The sequence below is a fragment of the Monodelphis domestica genome, chromosome 6, assembly GCF_027887165.1.
Source record: "Monodelphis domestica isolate mMonDom1 chromosome 6, mMonDom1.pri, whole genome shotgun sequence".
Classification (NCBI taxonomy): Eukaryota; Metazoa; Chordata; class Mammalia; order Didelphimorphia; family Didelphidae; genus Monodelphis; species Monodelphis domestica.
In genome coordinates this window covers 17,930,179-17,948,192 of record NC_077232.1, presented here as the reverse complement: position 1 = coordinate 17,948,192, position 18,014 = coordinate 17,930,179, and the positions used below count along the sequence as shown (strand labels likewise).

At 45.3% G+C, this 18,014-nt stretch overlaps 1 protein-coding gene across 1 annotated transcript; it reads right to left on the bottom strand.

The window, feature by feature from the left end:
- Positions 1–10,009: 10,009 nt before the first annotated feature.
- On the bottom strand, positions 10,010–12,139 carry LOC100027203 (macrophage-expressed gene 1 protein). The gene has a single exon (XM_016422875.2). The coding sequence runs from the start codon at positions 12,137–12,139 to the stop codon at positions 10,010–10,012; it is 2,130 nt and encodes a 709-aa protein (XP_016278361.2).
- Positions 12,140–18,014: the final 5,875 nt, after the last annotated feature.

The following is an 18,014-nucleotide window of genomic DNA, read 5'->3' as shown; positions in this document are numbered from 1 at the left end:
GAGTCAAGATGGCGCTCCAGGATGCCGTTGGTCCTTTTCCAAAAGAAAGGGCAAAGGACAACACAGGAGACTTCTTTTATAATGAGAGAGGGCTCACGATCTTATTTGTGTCAGGAGCTTCCAGGAATAACTGTGGTATAAAAACACGGCGTTTGGAAGGATCACCAGCTTCCATCGATTTTCAGATCCCTTCTGCTTTTAAGATTCTTTTAGATTTCATTTTTATGGGGATGGAGAAAAAGAGTAGAATATCACAGATTAATAATAATACTATCACTAATTAATAATTAATTAACTTATTGTTATTGAGTATTAATTATTATTAATTAATGATTAATTGACTAATTAATACTAATGCTAGGAGGGCAGCTGGGTGGCTCAGTGGGTTGAGAGCCAGGCCTAGAGACAGGAGGTCCTGGGTTCCAATGTGGCCTCAGACACTTCCCAGCTGTGTGACCCTGGGCAAGTCACTTGACCCCCATTGCCTAGCCCTTACCACTCTTCTGCCTTGGAACCAATACACAGTATTCTAAGGCAGAAGGTAAAGGTTTTTAAATAATAATAATAATACTAACAATAGCTAACTTCTATCACTTTGAGATTTGCAAAGTGCTTTATAAATATTCTCTTTTTATCCTTTCCATAAATCTGTGAGGCAGATGCCATCATTCCCGATTTTACAACTAAGGAAACCGAGATAGACAAAGGTTAAGTGAGTAGCCCAGAGTTCCATAGCTAGTCATTGTCAGAGATCAGATTTGAACTCGGGTCTTCTTGTCTCCATGTCCAGCACACTATCCACATTATCATTTAGCTTTAGCAAGAGGCACTGCAGTGCAGTGGAAAGGGCATCGAATCTAGATTCGCCTGATTCTGAATCCCAACTCTGAAATGCAGTGTGCCTTGGGCAGGCCATTTTTCTTGCCTGAGCCTTGGCTTCCCCATTTGTAAAATGAGAGATTTGAATGAGGTTATTTGCTGTGTGCCTGGAACTGGGCTAGGGATAGGTGCTAAGACAGGAGCGGGATGTCCCTTGCTCTCAAGAAGCTAGCTTCGCCCTGGAAGGTCTCTTCTAGTTCCCATGATGCCGTGGGCTGGGCTGTTCCTTCATTCCAGCTGCCAAGGCTTCCGAGTTAGACTTCCGGGGGGCAGAAGGCCAGACCATCCACCCTTAGGACACGAGTCTTGGCAAGGCCACTTTTTAGGAACTGGACTTCAAAGGCTCTAAAGGCTGCCTGGTGCTTGGCCCTCTGCAAACCTAACAGGCTCATCTTCTAGGCCTTTCAGAATGACAAAGATGGGTGCAGTCAAATTTACAAAAAGATGGAATTTTCCCGGAGTAAAAATAAAGGTAGGTAGCTAGGTGATACAGTGAACAGAGCACCAGGCCTGGAGTCAGGAAGACCCGAGTTCAAATCTGACCTCAGACACTAGCTGTATAACCCTGGGCAAGACACTTAACCTGGTTTGCCTCAGTTTCCTCATTTGTAAAATGAACTAGAGAAGGAGCAACTAGGTAGCACAGTGGATAGAGCACCAGGTCTGAAGTCGGAAGGACCTGGTTCAAATCTGGCCTCAGATACTTCTAGCTGTGTGACCCTGGGCAAGTCCCATAACCCCAGTTGCTTAGCCCTTTTGCTGTTTTTCTCTTAGAATTGATAGTAACACCAAAGGTAAATATTTAAGAAAAGGACTGGAGAAGTAAAGAGCAAACCATGCCAGTATTTTTGCCGAGAGAACCCCAAATGGAGTCAGCAAAGAAAGTCAGACAACTGACATGACTGAACACAATAAAAAACAAGGGGAATCCCTTGGAGTTTTGCTGTTGGACCCTGTGTCATCTCATGTTTCGATAACTCTGTGAATTATCCCCATGTCACAGAATAAGAAACTGAGATACGGGGAAAGGTAGATGACCTGCCTATGGCCACACAGCTAGTACAAAGTCACGTTGGGACTAGAATCCAGGTTTCCTGACTCTTGGACTCTACGGTCATTTCTTCTACTCCACAACCCCTCTCGTAGAACATTTGAGTTGGGAGAGACCAGAGAATCAACCACGAGGCCATGTGACTGGTCATCAGGATGCTAGGCTTGAAGGCAAAAGAGCTTCCTTCTCACTTCAGGCCCTTGAGAGCTGTGTGACCCTAAACAAGTCCCCTAACCTCCCTGTCTCCTTTTCTCCATCTGTAACGAGGTGATTATGATAGACTAACCTCATGGCATCCAGTCTTCTTCCTTCTTACTGCCCTCTGTAGCCTCTGTGATCCAGGAGAAATGGCCTTTTTACTGTTGCTCTAACAAAATATTCCATCTCCTGATTCAGGGCATTTTTTCTGACTGTCCCCCATGCCTGAGCTTTCTTCCTCCTCATCCCTGCCTCCTGAGCTCCCCAGCTTCCTTCAGGTCCTCCCTTCTTCAAGAAAGTCTTTCCTAGCCCTCCTTAATCATAGTTTCTTGTTCAGTCACTTCAGTCCTGGCTGACTGTGAGATTTTCTTGGCAGAAATACCAGAGCGGTTCACCATTTCCTCTTCCAGCTCATTTGACAGATGGGGAAACTGAGGCCCACAGGTTTAAGTGACTTGCCCAGGGTCATATAGCTAATAAGTGTCAGAGGCCAGATTTGAACTCACAAAGATGAATCATCATGACTCCCAGTTGGCACTTCATCCATGGAGCCACCTAGATGCCCTTTAGTCATAGAGCCTTGCCTCAATTTACCCCATGTACCTTTCTCGCATGTTGTCTCCGCCTGTTAAACTGTGAGTCCCTTTGAGATCAGGGCCAGATTTTTTATTTTTCACCTGGTATATTCCAACATTTAGCACAGCGCCTGGCATATAACAAACATCTAACAAATGTGTGTTGACCAGAGTCTCAAGTGAGAATCAAATGAGATATTATACCCAAAGAGCTCTGGGAACTTCTGATGTTGGCCTCGGTTACTCTGATTGTCATTGCTATTATCGTATCCCTGCCTCCTTCCTTCACAATTAGAACCCAAAGCCCAGGGAGCTCAAACAACTGAATTCCCATCGTTCTTGACTCTAGACCATTCAAAGTCTCCCGATTGCTCCCCTCCTTTCCTTTGCCCAGAACAGAGCCAGCCCCCACCAGGGCAAAGCGAAAGCCTTGGACTCACCTTTTTTATTCAGCTGCCAAACTCTTATCTATCTCCAGAACAGCAAAGTCTTAGCCTTTTGGCAATGACCTGCCCTTCCTGGCCTTTCCCTTCATCCCTGCTTCCCCCAATAAATAGTTCCTGTTCCTGGTTTCTGTTCCTGATTTGGTTTCAGTTCCTGATTAAATGAAATGGATAGAAGGTATATAAAAAATGTTTGCCAAGTGAATTAGTACACAGAAACCAGGTAGGATCATGGAAGACTACCAGGGCACAGAGGCTCCGAGTCCAAGGTCTTGGCCTTGAATCCTTCTGTTACCAACTCCCTGTGTGACCCTGGACCAGTCCCTCCCTCTCGCTGGCCCTTGCTTTCCTATCTGTAAAATAAGGAGTTAGAACTGGATGAATCCTAGGAAACATTTGAGCAGAGTGTTTCCCAGAGAGCCCGTTGAGTCACTTTGTCACATCATATTCTCAGACTTTCCTCAATTCCTTGACTCTAACTTTTGACCAAGAAGAAACAAACTATCATAGGGATAGAGGGAGAACCCATGCATTTATTAAAAATCTATTACATGGGGCAGCTGGATGGCTCAATGGTTAGAGAGTGGAGCTCAGAGATGGGAAGTTCTGGGTTCAAATCTAACCTCAGACCATCCTAGCTGTGTGACCTTGGGCAAGTCACTTAACCCCAATTGCCTAGCCCTGATCATTCTTCTGCCTTGAAGCCCATATTTAGTATTGAATCTAAGACAGAAGGCAGGGTTTTAAAAAATCTATTATGCCTCAGTCCTGAGCAAACAAATCAGATTTTTAAATAATTAGAAGAAATGTTCGATTTTAAAAATAAAAATGTATATATATATTTTTCCCATCCAAGTTCCCAGACCTAAAATCTATCCAAAACTACCCACTTGGACCCTGGTTAAGAATCCTTGCTGTAAGGTGAATGGGCCAGAAGGAAATAGATAATACTCAAAAGCCTAAATCATGTATCCTAAATCAGAATAGCTGGTTGTGTCAGTAGTAGTTGTTTTAATAATAATAAAGGCAGCTAGGTGACTCAATGGATAGAGTCAGGCCTGGGGACAGGAAGGTACAATCTGGCCTCAGATACTTCCTAGCTGTGTGGCCTTGTGCAAGTCACTTCACCCCCTCTGCCTAGCCCTTATCCATATTTAGAATTGATTCTAGGACAGCAGATAACAGATTAAAAAATAACAAATAATAAAAAACACACACTGGTGTAGCACTATACTTGTCTTCCAAGTCCTGAGCACCCATCATCTAATTCTCATTACTCTAGTTTTATATGGTTTTTGTAGCATTTTCTTCCCAGCATTCCTGTGTAGGATTATTATCCTCTCTATCTAATAATGATTCAGAGCCTCTGCTCCCTTGCAGAGCTGGCCCAAGGTCTCCCACAGACAGTTTCTGAATCAAGATTTGAACCCAGATCTCCTGATACCGAGCCCAGCAAACTTCTTTCTTTTTTAATGCTCTCTTCTGCCTCCCTTTGGCTCACAGGAATAATCTCGCAGTTCTGACTATCAAGGCCAATGAGCTAGGGGTAGCGATGGTTTCAAGCACAGTGACTGGATACCTCAAAGAAGAGGGAAGAGGGAGGCATACTTTGGTATTTTGGTAGAAGTCAGGACTATCAGAAAAATGTCACAGACATTAGCAAGGTCCTAACAGAGGAGTAATCGAATGCCCTTTGGTAGTGCCTGATCTGGAAAGGAACTTGCCAGTGCTAGAGTGTAAGTGAGGGATGGCAGCCCAGTTCCTGTACTGGTACCCACAAAAATCTATCACTCTGGCTGGATCCTGCAGCTTCCCCAAAATGGATGAACTGATGCCATGTGAAATGAACAGAAACAAGAAAACCCTTCACAACACTATAAAGACAAATAACCCGAAAAGACTTAAGGACTCATTTAGCATCCCATCTATAAGGCTAGCTCCAGAGGACCAAAGATGAAGGAAGCCATCTATCTGCCTGTGAACTGATGGACTCAGGGTGCAAAGGAAGCAAGTGTGCATTATCTATCAGACGGCCAGCGCAGGAATTTTTTTGGCTTGACTGTGTATGTTTGTTGCGAGGGTTTAGGAGAAGAAAAAGAAAAGAGACTTTTTTTTTTCATCCAAAGAGTTTACTTTTTTCTAAAAAAAAAAAATGAAAGAAAATTATTTTCTTAAAAAGATTTAAAGAATAAGGACCCAGCCTGAGGTCAAGAAGCGAGCCTGGGATTCAAGGGGGTAATGATGAATGCATTTCAGATGCTACCTACCACCTGTGTGCAAACACACAGAAGAGAAATTAGGCTTAGGGGACAACTAGAGAGGTAGTTAGAGAGGAGAATGTGTGAAGGGCAGCTAGATGAAGGAAGGGAGTTGACAGTGCTGAGCAATTTGTCATTCAGCATATTTTGGAGATCTTCTCCCAAGAAAAAATAATCACCTTGTAATTATTGCTTACACTCACACGTGTCCATGCTGTCTCCTCCCCACTCCTACCCCCTGGTAGAATGTAAACTCTGTGATCTGAAGTCCTGGACCAAAGCCCAGGAATGAGAGAGACTGAAAACTCATCAGATTCCCCCAGAACCAAACTGTCCCCAGCAGTGGATTAAACATTTTGATAAAAGGCTACTTAAAGTTCAAAGAAGAGTTTGAAGCAGGATAATTTGAGTCTCCAGAAAGAGCAACAAAATCCTCACTATTCTTTGTGGGCATCAGTAAATATTCCTCTGAGTAGCAGATCGCCTGAATTAGGATGAAATATGACAGACTGGCCTCATTGTCAGCACAGAGCTCCAGTTCTGAACAAGACTGGAAACGATCAAAGCATCCAATGGGATTAGAATGTTTCATTCAGGGAACAACTTAAAGAAAATGGTTTGCAGCATTAAATTTAATCTGTGGAAGTTGATTTTGTTGTACATTTTCATAACACAAAGTAAACAAACCTAGAAGTGATTTTTTGCTTTTCCAAATTTGACAGTTTGACAATAATACTTCTAAGTGTTTATATTTCACCTCACTATATACTTGAATAGGGGAAAGCTGGGAGGCTCAGTGGATTGAGAGCCAGACCTAGAGATGGGAGGTCCTGGGTTCAAATGTGACCTCAGACACTTTCTAGCTGTGTGACCCTGGGCAAGTCACTTGATTCCCATTCCCTAGCCCTTACTATTCTTCTGCCTTGGAACCAGTACACAGTATTGATCCCAAGATGGAAGATGAGTGTTAAAAAAACAAAACAAAAATATGGTACTTGAATAAAAAAAACAAACAAACTTGAAAGTAAACACTGCGATATACTGTACAATATAATGTAAAAAATGGACTATAAATTTAAAATAATGGTCAAGGGAACAGATCAGAGCCAAATTTAAGCATCCTGCCCCATGTGATAGTTAATAGTTAATTTGCAAATAATAGAAATCAAGAGGTAAAACAGGAGACTTAAGGGGCCATATTGCTTTATTTCTAGCCATGACTGTCTTGTTTGTGCATTTGTAAAAACAAAAGTTTGATGGTTGTTATAATAAACTCAAGGGAAAGGATAAGGCCAAAACACAACAGCAGCAAGTGTTAGATGGACTTCAGAGGTCATCTGGTTCATTTCACAGGTAAGAAAAGTGAGGTTCAGATTGTGATTTGCCCCAAGATCATTCAGGTAATTCAATGGCAGGGCCAGGATTTTGAAACAGGTCCTCTCACTCCACACCTCATTTGCTGAGATATTGCCTTTTACACCCAAGAAACAAAGAAATTATATGCGTTTATATATGTATGTATGTGAATATGCACACATATATCTCTAAGTTTAGATACATGTGTAGGTGTATGTTTCATGTATATATGCATATGTACAATATCTTTTAAATAATTAATAATCTTACAAAATGACCAACATGGAAGTATGCTTTGAGTGACAATAAAAAAGTGAAAAAAATTACTTATTAAAAATAAATCTGGGTAGCTCAGTGGATTGAGAGCCAGGCCTAGAGATGGGAGGTCCTGGGTTCAAATCTGACCTCAGACACTTCCCAGCTGTGTGACCCTGGGCAAGTCACTTCACCCCCAGTGCCCATAAAAATAAAGAAATCCATTCTGGCTTCTTAAAAGCAGACCCCATCAATTCCCTGGTGGCTTGATAGCATCTATTTTCAATGGACTGCTTAGATTTGCTGTTCTAGTAGTGGATTTCTTCTAATACAAACCCACAGTCAACTCTGAGGAAAATGTATAATTTTGTACAATGTCTCCCCAGTCCCAACCCCAGAGCTGGGCATCATAAGCCCACAGGCTGGATGCCTTCAGAAAATACCAAGTTTATAATTAGCCCAACTGAATTACATTGCCCGTGGCCACAATTCTTTTTTTGTCTTGAGACTATGGTCTCTGTAGCAAGAACCACTTATCTTAAAACTCAGTGTGCCCTCCCAGCAATCAGCACTGGGTTCTAATTACAGTCTGCAATAAATACTGAATTGAACTAAGTTATTTTAAATTAGACAACACCATACAGAATTATAGAAGGAATTCAGCTGAGAAAGACATTCCTTTGGGTCTTTCTACTAAAAGTTCAGGCATTTAAATGAACCAAGACATTTTTGGAATGGTTTTGACTTGCTTTGAAATAAAAAGGATTTCTGGCAAGTCCAGAGTCCCCATAAATTTAATGAACTCTCCCTCCATTTTTTTAGTGCCTCTTTTCAGCTTCCATAAATTCCTCGAGTATCTCCACTAATCCAAGCCTTCTTGTACCCAAGTATTTATTTTATTTTTTAAAAGAAATTATTCCCAGATACCTCAACACTTCCCTCCCCTTCCACACTACTTTAGACATGGACTGGCATGTCTACATAAATGACGTCTTTCAGGAGTAGCTGGGTGGCTCAGTGGATTGAGAGCCAGACTTAGAAATGGGAGGTCCCAGGTTCAAATCTGACCTCAGATACTTCCTAGCTGTGTGACCCTGGGCAAGTCACTTAACTCCCATTGCCTAACCCTTACCATTCTTCTGCCTTTGAACTAATACACAGTATTGGTTTTTAAAATAAATAAACAAATGCTGCCTTTCCCATTTCTGTTTATCAGTTTTTTCTCTGGGGGTAGATATTTGCAAATCATTCTTTTAAATATTAATTCTATACACCCAAGTCTTTTATCCTTGCTAGGTATGGGATCACTCTCTGCTAGAGATTAAATGAAATTAGTAAATGAAATTAGATGTAGGAGTTGAGGGAGGAGATTAGGTGTGTGTATTAAAGGATGACACTGCAAAGCTTCTCATCTTGGTACTTTTTTATTGTTCAAGTTGCCAAGGTCCTGGGAAGGGAAGGAGAGATCCAAAGCCCATTTCTCCCACTTACAATACAATTCAATGAGGATGAGTCCGACACCCAACACAAATCAGAGGGAGAGAAAGCCAGGAGGATCTGAGATCTCTGTACTTAATGGGGTGCTGCTGGTTCCAATGCAATTTATTCTTTTCTGTCCCTTTATTAAGATGCACCGTGGAAAAGAGACTCTGCTTATTTTGCTTGGTTTCAGAGGGCAGGGATAGGACGTTGCCAAGTGGCAGACTGAAATTCCATGCCAGGAAAGACAGCCTATAGATCAGAGCTAGCCAGGAATGAAATGGCAGCCTCAGCAGCAGTAGCAGCTTCCCTCTCCCTGGTGCTCTTCCAGCAGAGGCTGGATTGAATTTGTTAGGAATACTTTCAAGAGCCTGGTTCTTTTTCAGGTGCCTAGTTCAACTGTGAAATTAGACTTGGTCTTTGGTTTAGAAAACACCCAGGGGGGGCAGCTGGGTAGCTCAGTGGATTGAGAACCAGACAGAGAGGGTCTGTGTTCAAATCTGGCCTCAGATACTTCCCAGCTGGATGACCCTGGGCAAGTAAGTCACTTGACCCCCATTGCCTAGCCCTTACCACTCTCCTGACTTGGAATACACAGTATTGATTCCAAGAGGGAAGGGAAGGGTTTAAAAAGGAAAACAAAAAAAACATCCAGAATTTGTGGCTGAAGGCAAGGAATACTTCCAGTCTCCATGGATCACTTTTTTATTTGATTTTATAACTGTAGTCAGACTGCAAAAGCTCCTCTACTCAGCCCAATGCTCTTCTTAGCCCTAAATAAACAGGGTATCTTTCCTATACCTTGTTTTTCCTTTATATATATTTGCGATACAGGGATTTAGAAATCAAAGCGTTTTGGAATAGGAATTATGCTATCATTCTGGGGCAGAAACAATTTTGTGGGACCCCTTCCTTTAACAGATCTCCCCTTCCTTTAACAGATCTCCCCTTCCTTTAACAGATCTCCCCTTCCTTTAACAGATCACCCCTCCCTTTAACAGATCACCCCTTCCTTTAGCAGATCTCCCCTTCCTTTAACAGATCTCCCCTCCCTTTAACAGATCACCCCTCCCTTTAACAGATCACCCCTTCCTTTAACAGATCACCCCTTCCTTTAGCAGATCTCCCCTTCCTTTAACAGATCACCCTTTCCTTTAACCAATCACCCCTCCTCTACCACCAGCCCTCTTTTATCTATTATCTGCCACCATTAGAGTGTCTCCAGGACAAGAACGGACTCTGCTTCTGTGTTTATCTGCAGTTCTCTCTCTCAGCAAGAAAGGAAGACCTCACAAGGAGTAAAAGGAAAAGTCTCTACCTCCCGGGCCTGTAAAGTGCCTCTAGCAAGAAACCGAAGCCCTGATAATAACCTTTTTTCCCCAGGCAAAAGGAGTACCGACATCGGGGAGTCGGGGAGGACACAAAGTACACTGAAGTCCTATTAAGGAGGGAAGAGAAGGGTGAAAATTTGGGGCGGGGGGGCAGGAAAGGAAGCATGGGGGGGGGGCGGGAAACTCATGCTGTATTGACTGGGGGCTCTTCTAGAGTCATTTCTTGGTCTGAATCCAAACGTCTTTTTGTCAGTTTCAGATATTGCCTCTTTCTGTAGCATCTGATACTCAAGACAAGCACCCCAGCTACAATCACCAGCGAAATCACTAGGGGCAACCAGACTCCAGCAGTGACCCAGGTTCCGGATCCCGAGTGCTCCTGGTCCCCTCCAGAGCCCTTCAAAGCCTTTTTAGTGGCGTCGTCAAGGTTCGAGATCTGGTTGGCATCTGAATCCACTAAGGCGTCGACGTCGGTGTAGCTTTCATTTAGCAGAGGCGGCCGGATAAAGGGAGGCAGATGAATGGGGACCAGCTGCTGGGCAAATAGAGCGCCGGCCTGGAGGCAGTAGAGGATCTGGCAGCCTTCACTGAGATAGGCTTGGTGCTGGCTGTAGCCAGGGGGGCATTTCATGGGGTAGACCGTGGGGCTGTCCCGATAAAAGACCTCCTTCAGCATCCCCGGGCTCTGGCCCTGCAGGAAGCCAGCCAGAGGGTTGCCCACGCGGCAGCTGAAGAAGCCTCCAAAGGGAATGGCCGAGGATTTGCCCATCTCGTGGTTGCCGCTGACACATACTTTCAGGTCCTCAAAGAGCACCAGGGGGTAGAAGAAGTGGGGGCACGTCTGAGCCTTGGTAAGTGGGTTCCTCTGCGTGTTGGTGTACAGTCCCCCGAAGAGGAAGCCGGGCTTGGAGAGCGCAGGGCTCCCGGCGGGCGAGCACCAGTAGGCAGACAAGCTCACCACACTGGGGTGCTCGCGATTGCCACACACGGTCTTGCAACACTGGAAGAGCCAGTAGCAGGAGCTGCACTGCTTCCGACACTCCATCTGCGGCACGTTGCTGCTTCGCAGCTCGCTGTTCAAGAGCAGCGCCGAGTAGTTCTTGGGGCAGGAGGCGGCCCCGGTAAGGGGGTTCGCGGTACGGTAGGGTTGGCAGAGCGTCTCCGCGCCCTTCCCAGACACTGCCTGGCACTTCTGGAAGACGCCCCCGAAGGTGAAGTGGTGCTTCGCTTTCTCGCAAGAGCCGTCGTCCACGTTGGCCTGGAAGTTGAAGTTGGAGGCTTTGGGCTGCAAGCAGCCGGGGTAGGTGTTGACTGCGTAGTACTGCTGGATGGCTTTCTGCACCGTCAGAGCCAGCCGCCTCACGGAGGGCACCTGGAGCTCCGGCAGGGCCTCGGGCGTGATGAAGAAGGGCAGGGGCAGTCCTGACCTGCCGATGGCCACCAGCCTGTTGGGGATGCTCTGCTGCCATTTCTGGAGGGTGATGCCAGGGTAAAAGGGCTCCCCGCCGTGGTTCTGGATCTTGGAGCTCACCGTGTTCTTCACGTACTCCCACTGCTGTTGGTTCCGGACCTGCCCCGTCAGGTTGGCTCCCAGCTGGATGCGGCTGAAGAAGATGGCCGAGGCGGAAGCGGCGATGCCCACCTTCTTGGTGGAATTTTCGTCCAGGAGGGCACGCTTCACCTGGTCCTCCTGCATCAGGCTGGCCCCGGCCTCCACCTCGGTGAGGACGTGGGTGCCGTAGGCCAGCACCAAGAGCTCGGCCTGGTAGCTGGCCTGCTGGCTGCGGTTGTTCTCCAGGTGCTCGCTGATGTGCAGCAGCTGCTGCCGGAAGGCCTCCGCCAAGACCCAGGGCGGCTGCGCTGCCAGCGAGTAGATGTGCTGGCGGGCCTGCACCCGGGTGGTGATCGTCTGGTCGTACACGGAGTGCACCTTGCTCCGCTGGCTGGAGGCCGAGAATTTGCCGTTGAGGATGGACAGGAAGGAGGCCTCCGCGTTGATGGTGAGGGAGAAGGCGTCGGTATAGGTGCGCCAGTCGCGGATGATCTCCGAGTGGGTCTCCAGCATGCTCTCCCGGCGGGGCACCACATGCACCTGGTCCGGAATCAAGTACTCCCGGTCCTCGGTGACGCGGCACAGGGAGTAGTTGCGCCTCAAGACCAGCCCCAGCTCCAGGTTGCGAAGGTTGTCCCAGCCGCCTCCGGGCAGCACCCCGAGCACCGGCAAGCTCGAGCAGGCCTGGAACCCGGAGATGTTGAAAGGCATGGCCAGCCGCGGCCCCAGCAGGATCAGCAGAGAGCCAAGGAGCAGGGCCATGATGGTATCTGAGCTGCCTCCCTAGCAAGCGCACCGGGAGCCGGGGCTAAGGGAGGTCTTGACTGCAGCTGCCGGGGGACTAGATGTCCAGCCCCCAGTCTCCGCCCACCCGACTTCAGTCTATCCAGCCTGGGGCAAACTCTAGGGCACCCTCCCACCCGGACCGGATAAAGCAGGAATTTCCCATTCTGCACCCAACCCCGGATTCCAATTGGAGACCAAAAGGCTCCCTTTACAAAGGAGGAAACTGAGGCCCACAGAGGCCAAGTAGCTCGCCCAAGGACACACACAGAGTGCGAGTATGGAAAGCCAACATTTTCCCAAGAATTGGGCCAGAATCCTGGACCCGCAGCCAGGGAAATGCGCGGTCAGCCTCTCTGAGGCTCTTCTTTCATTGGGGAAAGGAAGGGCTCCCATTGCTTTACTCTGAGGGCAGCACTAGCCATAAATAATCCAACTTTCTTTCCCAGGGAAGAAACTTTTGTTTTGTTTTGTTTTTTTTTGACTGTTAGTTACCCACAACCTGTTTCGGCAGGTCTGCTAGGAGGATTTTTTTCAGCTGTGGCCACTGGGCATGCTATGGCTTCTCGGAGCCACGGGTGAGTTAGGTGAAAGGTGGGCACCAAAGGTGGGTGAGCAACCCTGAAAAGGGGTGGGGGGTGATTGGGCAATGTAGGAAATTTCCATCCAGGACAAGGAATATGCTGTGAATCTTTTGGAATGTACCAGGTTGGGACTTTGATGAGCTAGAAGGGAGGATGGGCACCCTGACCTTTTGGGGCTGGAACTTTCAGACTTCCATCACCGGTTCATAATCTTGATGTTCCAAAGTAATCGGAAACATCACCAAAGTCACTAGAAACTCATTAAGCCTTGACATCTCACAATATGTACACATAGGTATAATCTGCAAACTAAATCACTGTAAACTTAGCTAAAACATTTCATTTACCTCTTGAACCTCAGTGGAAAAAGTAGCAAACTAGGAATAAAGGGATCTGAGTTCTAGATAGAGTATTGCCAGGGACCTTTTGTGTGATAGTTTAAAAATTATTTTTAATCAACAAAAATTCATCTTTAACCCCCTACTGAAAAAGAAAAAGAAAACCCACTTAAAAATATGTTCAGGGGGCAGCTGGATGGCTCAGTGGATGGAGAGCCAGGCCCAGAGACAGGGGGCTCCTGGGTTCAAATCTGACCTCAGATACTTCCTATCTGAGTGACCCTGGGCAAGTCACTTAACCCCCATTGCCTAGCCCTTACCACTCTTCTGCCTTGGAGCCAATACACAGTATTGACTCCAATAGGGAAGGTAAGGGTTTAAAAAAAAAGTTCAGTCCAAAGCGTATAGTCAAGCAAAACAAATTCTAATATTGGCCATGATTAAAAAAAAAAAGTCACAGTTCCTCTTTGAGCCCATTAAGGCAAAGTTACTACTTTCACTTCATTACATGTGCTCTAAGGTCACTTTCAACTCTATGTCCTTTGGACGTTGACTAATAATAATGGAATTTAGCTAATTTTAAAAATCTGCTGTTTTTAAAAATATTATTTTATTTTTCCCATTACATAAAAAAAAATTCTTAATTTTTTTAAAGTTTGAGCCAAATTCTTATCCTCTGTCCTTCCTTCTTCTCTCAGCTCCTCCCTCCTATTATCCCTCCCAGAGAAGGCAAGCAATTGGATATAGATTTTACATATATGAGAGATGAATCAAGATCCTGGAACCCAAGACTGTCCACATTGAAGGAAGAAGGACCATTCCAGGCTGCATTTCAACCCTTCTCAGCTACAAGTCACTGAAATCTGGGTTTGGGTTTTTTCATTTCAAAGGATCTTAGCCTGGATCCTCTGAGCTCTCTTCCATCCACTCTCCCAGAGAGTCCCAGAGAGTCTTTCCCCCTTCCCCTTTTCTGCCATGTGACGAAGCTGCCAGGAGGCACCAGGTTCTGGAGGGGTACGTGTCCAGGTGCTGCCAGTGAGAGGTGGCTGGACTGGGCTTCCAGCTTGAGCCTGGGACTCCCGCTCCAAAGAAAGGCGATAGGACCTACATGCCAACACGGAAGAGCGTCGAACTGAGAGAGGAACAACTAATGTGAGTCCCCATCCTCGACCGTTCACCCTATGGTGGCAAGATGAAATGAAGGAGATTCCCCCCAGCACCTCGGGCCAGTTTATAGAAGATGGGTGAGAGCCAGTCATAGGGAATGAGTGATTAGGAAGGAGGTGTAGTTTGTATTATTGAAGGGAGTGTTCACATGGCGGCGATCTTAGATCCTTTGGACTACTGGAATAGAATAGGGCCCCTTTGGCACCCTCTGCACCTGGAGAGAGTTCCTTCAAGAGGTCTAATGCCTCCAGGGACCCAAGAAATAGATTCCCTTCCTTAAAGGAATATGTGGGATGGTCTAGAAAGAACTTGGAAATTAGGAGGCCTTGGTTAGAATCCCTGTATTGGCTGTGTGGCTACCAGAAGTTCTCCAGAGTCTTAAAGCCTTAGTTTCCTCAAATGTAAAATGGAAATGATAATACTTTGACTTTCTCCTTCCAAGGGTTGTTAAAAAAAAAGATTTTGTACATAGAAATGTAATCTACTTCCTTGTTTAAAACTAGGATTTTTAAAAAATCCTTCCTTCTCCATCCTCCACACCCTCATAAGAGGCACTAGGTTTGTGGGCAGAGAATGATTTGAGCTCTGAAGATACATTTTATGTAATTATAGTGATGAAGTTATCTCCTCTGTCTCTCTGTTTCTGTCCCTTCCTTCCCCTTTCTTTCTTTCTCTTTCTTTCTTTCTTTCTTTCTTTCTTTCTTTCTTTCTTTCTTTCTTTCTTTCTTTCTTTCTTTCTTTCTTTCTTTCTTTCTTTCTTTCTTTCTTTCTTTCTTTCTTTCTTTCTTTCTTTCTCTTTCTTTCTTTCCTTCTTTCCTTCTTTCTTTCTTTCTTTCTTTCTTTCTTTCTTTCTTTCTTTCTTTCTTTCTTTCTTTCTTTCTTTCTTTCTTTCTTTCTTTCTTTCTTTCTTTCTTTCTTTCTTTCTTTCTTTCTTTCTTTCTTTCTTCTCTCTCTCTTTCTCTCTCTCTTTCTTCTTTCTTTCTTTCTTTCTTTTTTTCTTTCTCTCTCTCTCTTTCTCTCTCTCTCTTTCTTATCTCCCTTTCTCTCTCTTCCTTCCTTCCTTTCTCTTCCTTCTCTCTTTCTTTCTCTCTTCCTTCCTTCCCTCTCTTCCTTCCTTTCTTCTTCCTTTCTTCCTTTCTTTTTTCTTTCTTTCATTCTTTCTTTCTCTTCCTTCTTTCTCTCTCTTCCTTCCTTCCTTTTCCTTCCCTCTTTCTCTTTCTCTCTTCCTTCCTTCCCTCTTTCCTTTTCTCTCTTTTCTTCCTTCCCTCCTTCCTTCCTTTTTTCTTTTTTCTTTCTTTCATAGGATAGCAGTTAGAGGACCTACTGACAATGTGAGGCATTTCTAATGTGAGAAAGGAGGGGAACAAAAGAAAAATCCCTCTGTAGATGAAGTCTGTATGAATCTTCATTTCTTCACCTATAAAATCCTTTCATTCCTTCTTTCACTGGACCATTAGGAGGATAATCAGTTATGTCTAAAAAGTACTATAAGAATGTTGACTCATCCTCCCTGGAGTTGGGAGGGCAGTATTACAAGATGTCCTCTAAGTCCCACCTCCTGCCTTTCCAGGGTGCTTATACCTGACTCCCCTTCACCCACTCTGGGATCCAGTGACACTGGTCTTGTTCTTCCCATCCCTCCATCTCTGAATGTTTTCACTGGCTTCCTCCTAAACCCAGAACCCTTTCCCTCCTCATCTCTGCCTCTTTCTTCCCTGGCGCCTAGTATCTCACCTTCCACCCATGTCCCTTAAGAAAATCTTCCATCTGTGGATCACCTTCAATTCATCCAGTGCTTCATTTGTTTTTTACATGTGGTTTTTTTTTTAATGTGTTTTCCTTTCCATTAGATTGTGATCAAAGACTGGTTCTGCCTTTGTTTCCCCCTTTAGAAAAGAGGCTGCCTTTTGCCTTTCTGCATATGCCCCACATTTAGCAGTGTGGCTGGAAGAGGGTTGATGTTTAATATAGTCTAGCTGACTTAGAGAAATTTTGTTCCAATTCACGGCTCTGGTGAGGGCATATAATGGAAATTTGGCCCTGAAGAAGAGGTGGGGCAGTGTCCTTCCATCCCCTCCAGGTAAAGGTGTGGGGCTGTGGGTGGGGAATGCTGAATATATCTTTATCTTTGTGGCAAAGGAAGCCTTTTTAATTTATATGGAAATAAATATGGTATAAAAACAAGTTATCATTAAATCTAAAAGTACACAAATCTCTGTCTTATGTTTGTTTTGTTAAATGAAGGACGTTGGGGGCAGTTTGGGAGCTCCGTGGAGAGCCAGGCTTAGAAATGGGAGTTTCTGTGTCCAAATGTGACCCCAGACACCAGGGCAAGTCACTTAATCCCCATTGTCTAGCCCTTACCTCTCTTCTAGATTGGAACCAATATACAGTATTGTTTCTAAGATGGAAAGTAAAAACTAAAACCAAAAAATGCGGGAAATCACAAGTGAGTTCATGGCCTCATGACCCCAGTTCCAGCGGAGGCCAAAGGGCAGAATTGAAGGTCCTTTGATGATGGTTCCAAAAAGGCATGCTATCTAGAAGGAGCACTGGCTTCCAACTCATTGTATTTTCCTCTGGAAGGGGCCAAAGCATTCATTCAATCCAACTCCTCCCTCCTTTTACAGATGAGGAAACTGAGGCCTAAAAAGTAAAACAAAAACAAAACAAAACAAAAAACCCAACTTGCCCAAGTTTATCAAAAAAGTTGGGTATCAGAGTCCAAGTTTGAATTAGCTTTTGTTTCTCCATTTAGTGCCTGTTGCATTAGTCCTGGCTGCTTCTCCAAGGACCTGGCTTCAGTCCCTGGCTCGATTCTGTGTGACCTTGGGCCATTCCCTTCCCTCTCTGGGGCTGGTTTTCCTCCCTCATAATGGGGATAAGGGTGGGGAGGTTGGACTGGATGGCTCTTTGAGCCTCTTCTGGCCCCCTATCCAATGATCCCAAATAAAGATGATTTTAAGGATTATGTACCCTAGAATTGGATGGGACATTGGGGCCCAACTAATCAAACCCTTTCATTTTACCAACAGCCCAGGCAAGTTGAGGGTTTCATTCATCTAAGGCTGTACCCCTTAAGGTAGATAAAGTTTATTTTGTCCCAGCACCCCCAGGGGAAATATGATCACTGCTTTCGGTTAAGAGGAGGGAAATCATTTGCTCAGGGTCACCCAGATGACTTGGTCAGGTCTCCCACCCATGTCCTGACTCTTCAGACCAGGGTCCTCTGTGGAAATCAGAACCTCTGAGTGTCTTATTTAAGGGGTGGCATATGGGGGTGGGTGACATAAGATGGATCGAGCATCAAAGGGTTTAGAACTGGACAGGACCTTAGAAATCTTCAAGATGCCTCACTTTACAGAGGGGGAAACTGAGGTCCATCCAGCAGCAGTTCAAGATGGATGAAAAGTCAGAAGACCCAAGTTTTGATTCCAGCTCTTCCCTCTGGGCCTCGGTCTCCTCGTCTGGAATATAAGATGGCTTCTGAGGACTCTCCCATCTTTATGACCTCAACCCTAGGCTGCCCAGGGAAGTGGGTAGCAGAACCAAGTCATGAGTTTGGGTCACCAGAATCCAAACATGTCTAAGGGTTCACAGTGGGCACCAAGGCTGTGGGGTACAGGGAGGTTGACTTGGAATGGGAAGGATCCAGTATTTGCTGTAACATCTGAAGCCCCCCTTCTTTATTGGTGCCAGCATTTCCCGGGGACCTCTTCCTCTTAATCAAAAGACCAGGTTAGGGGGAAAAAAGGGTCTGGAAGA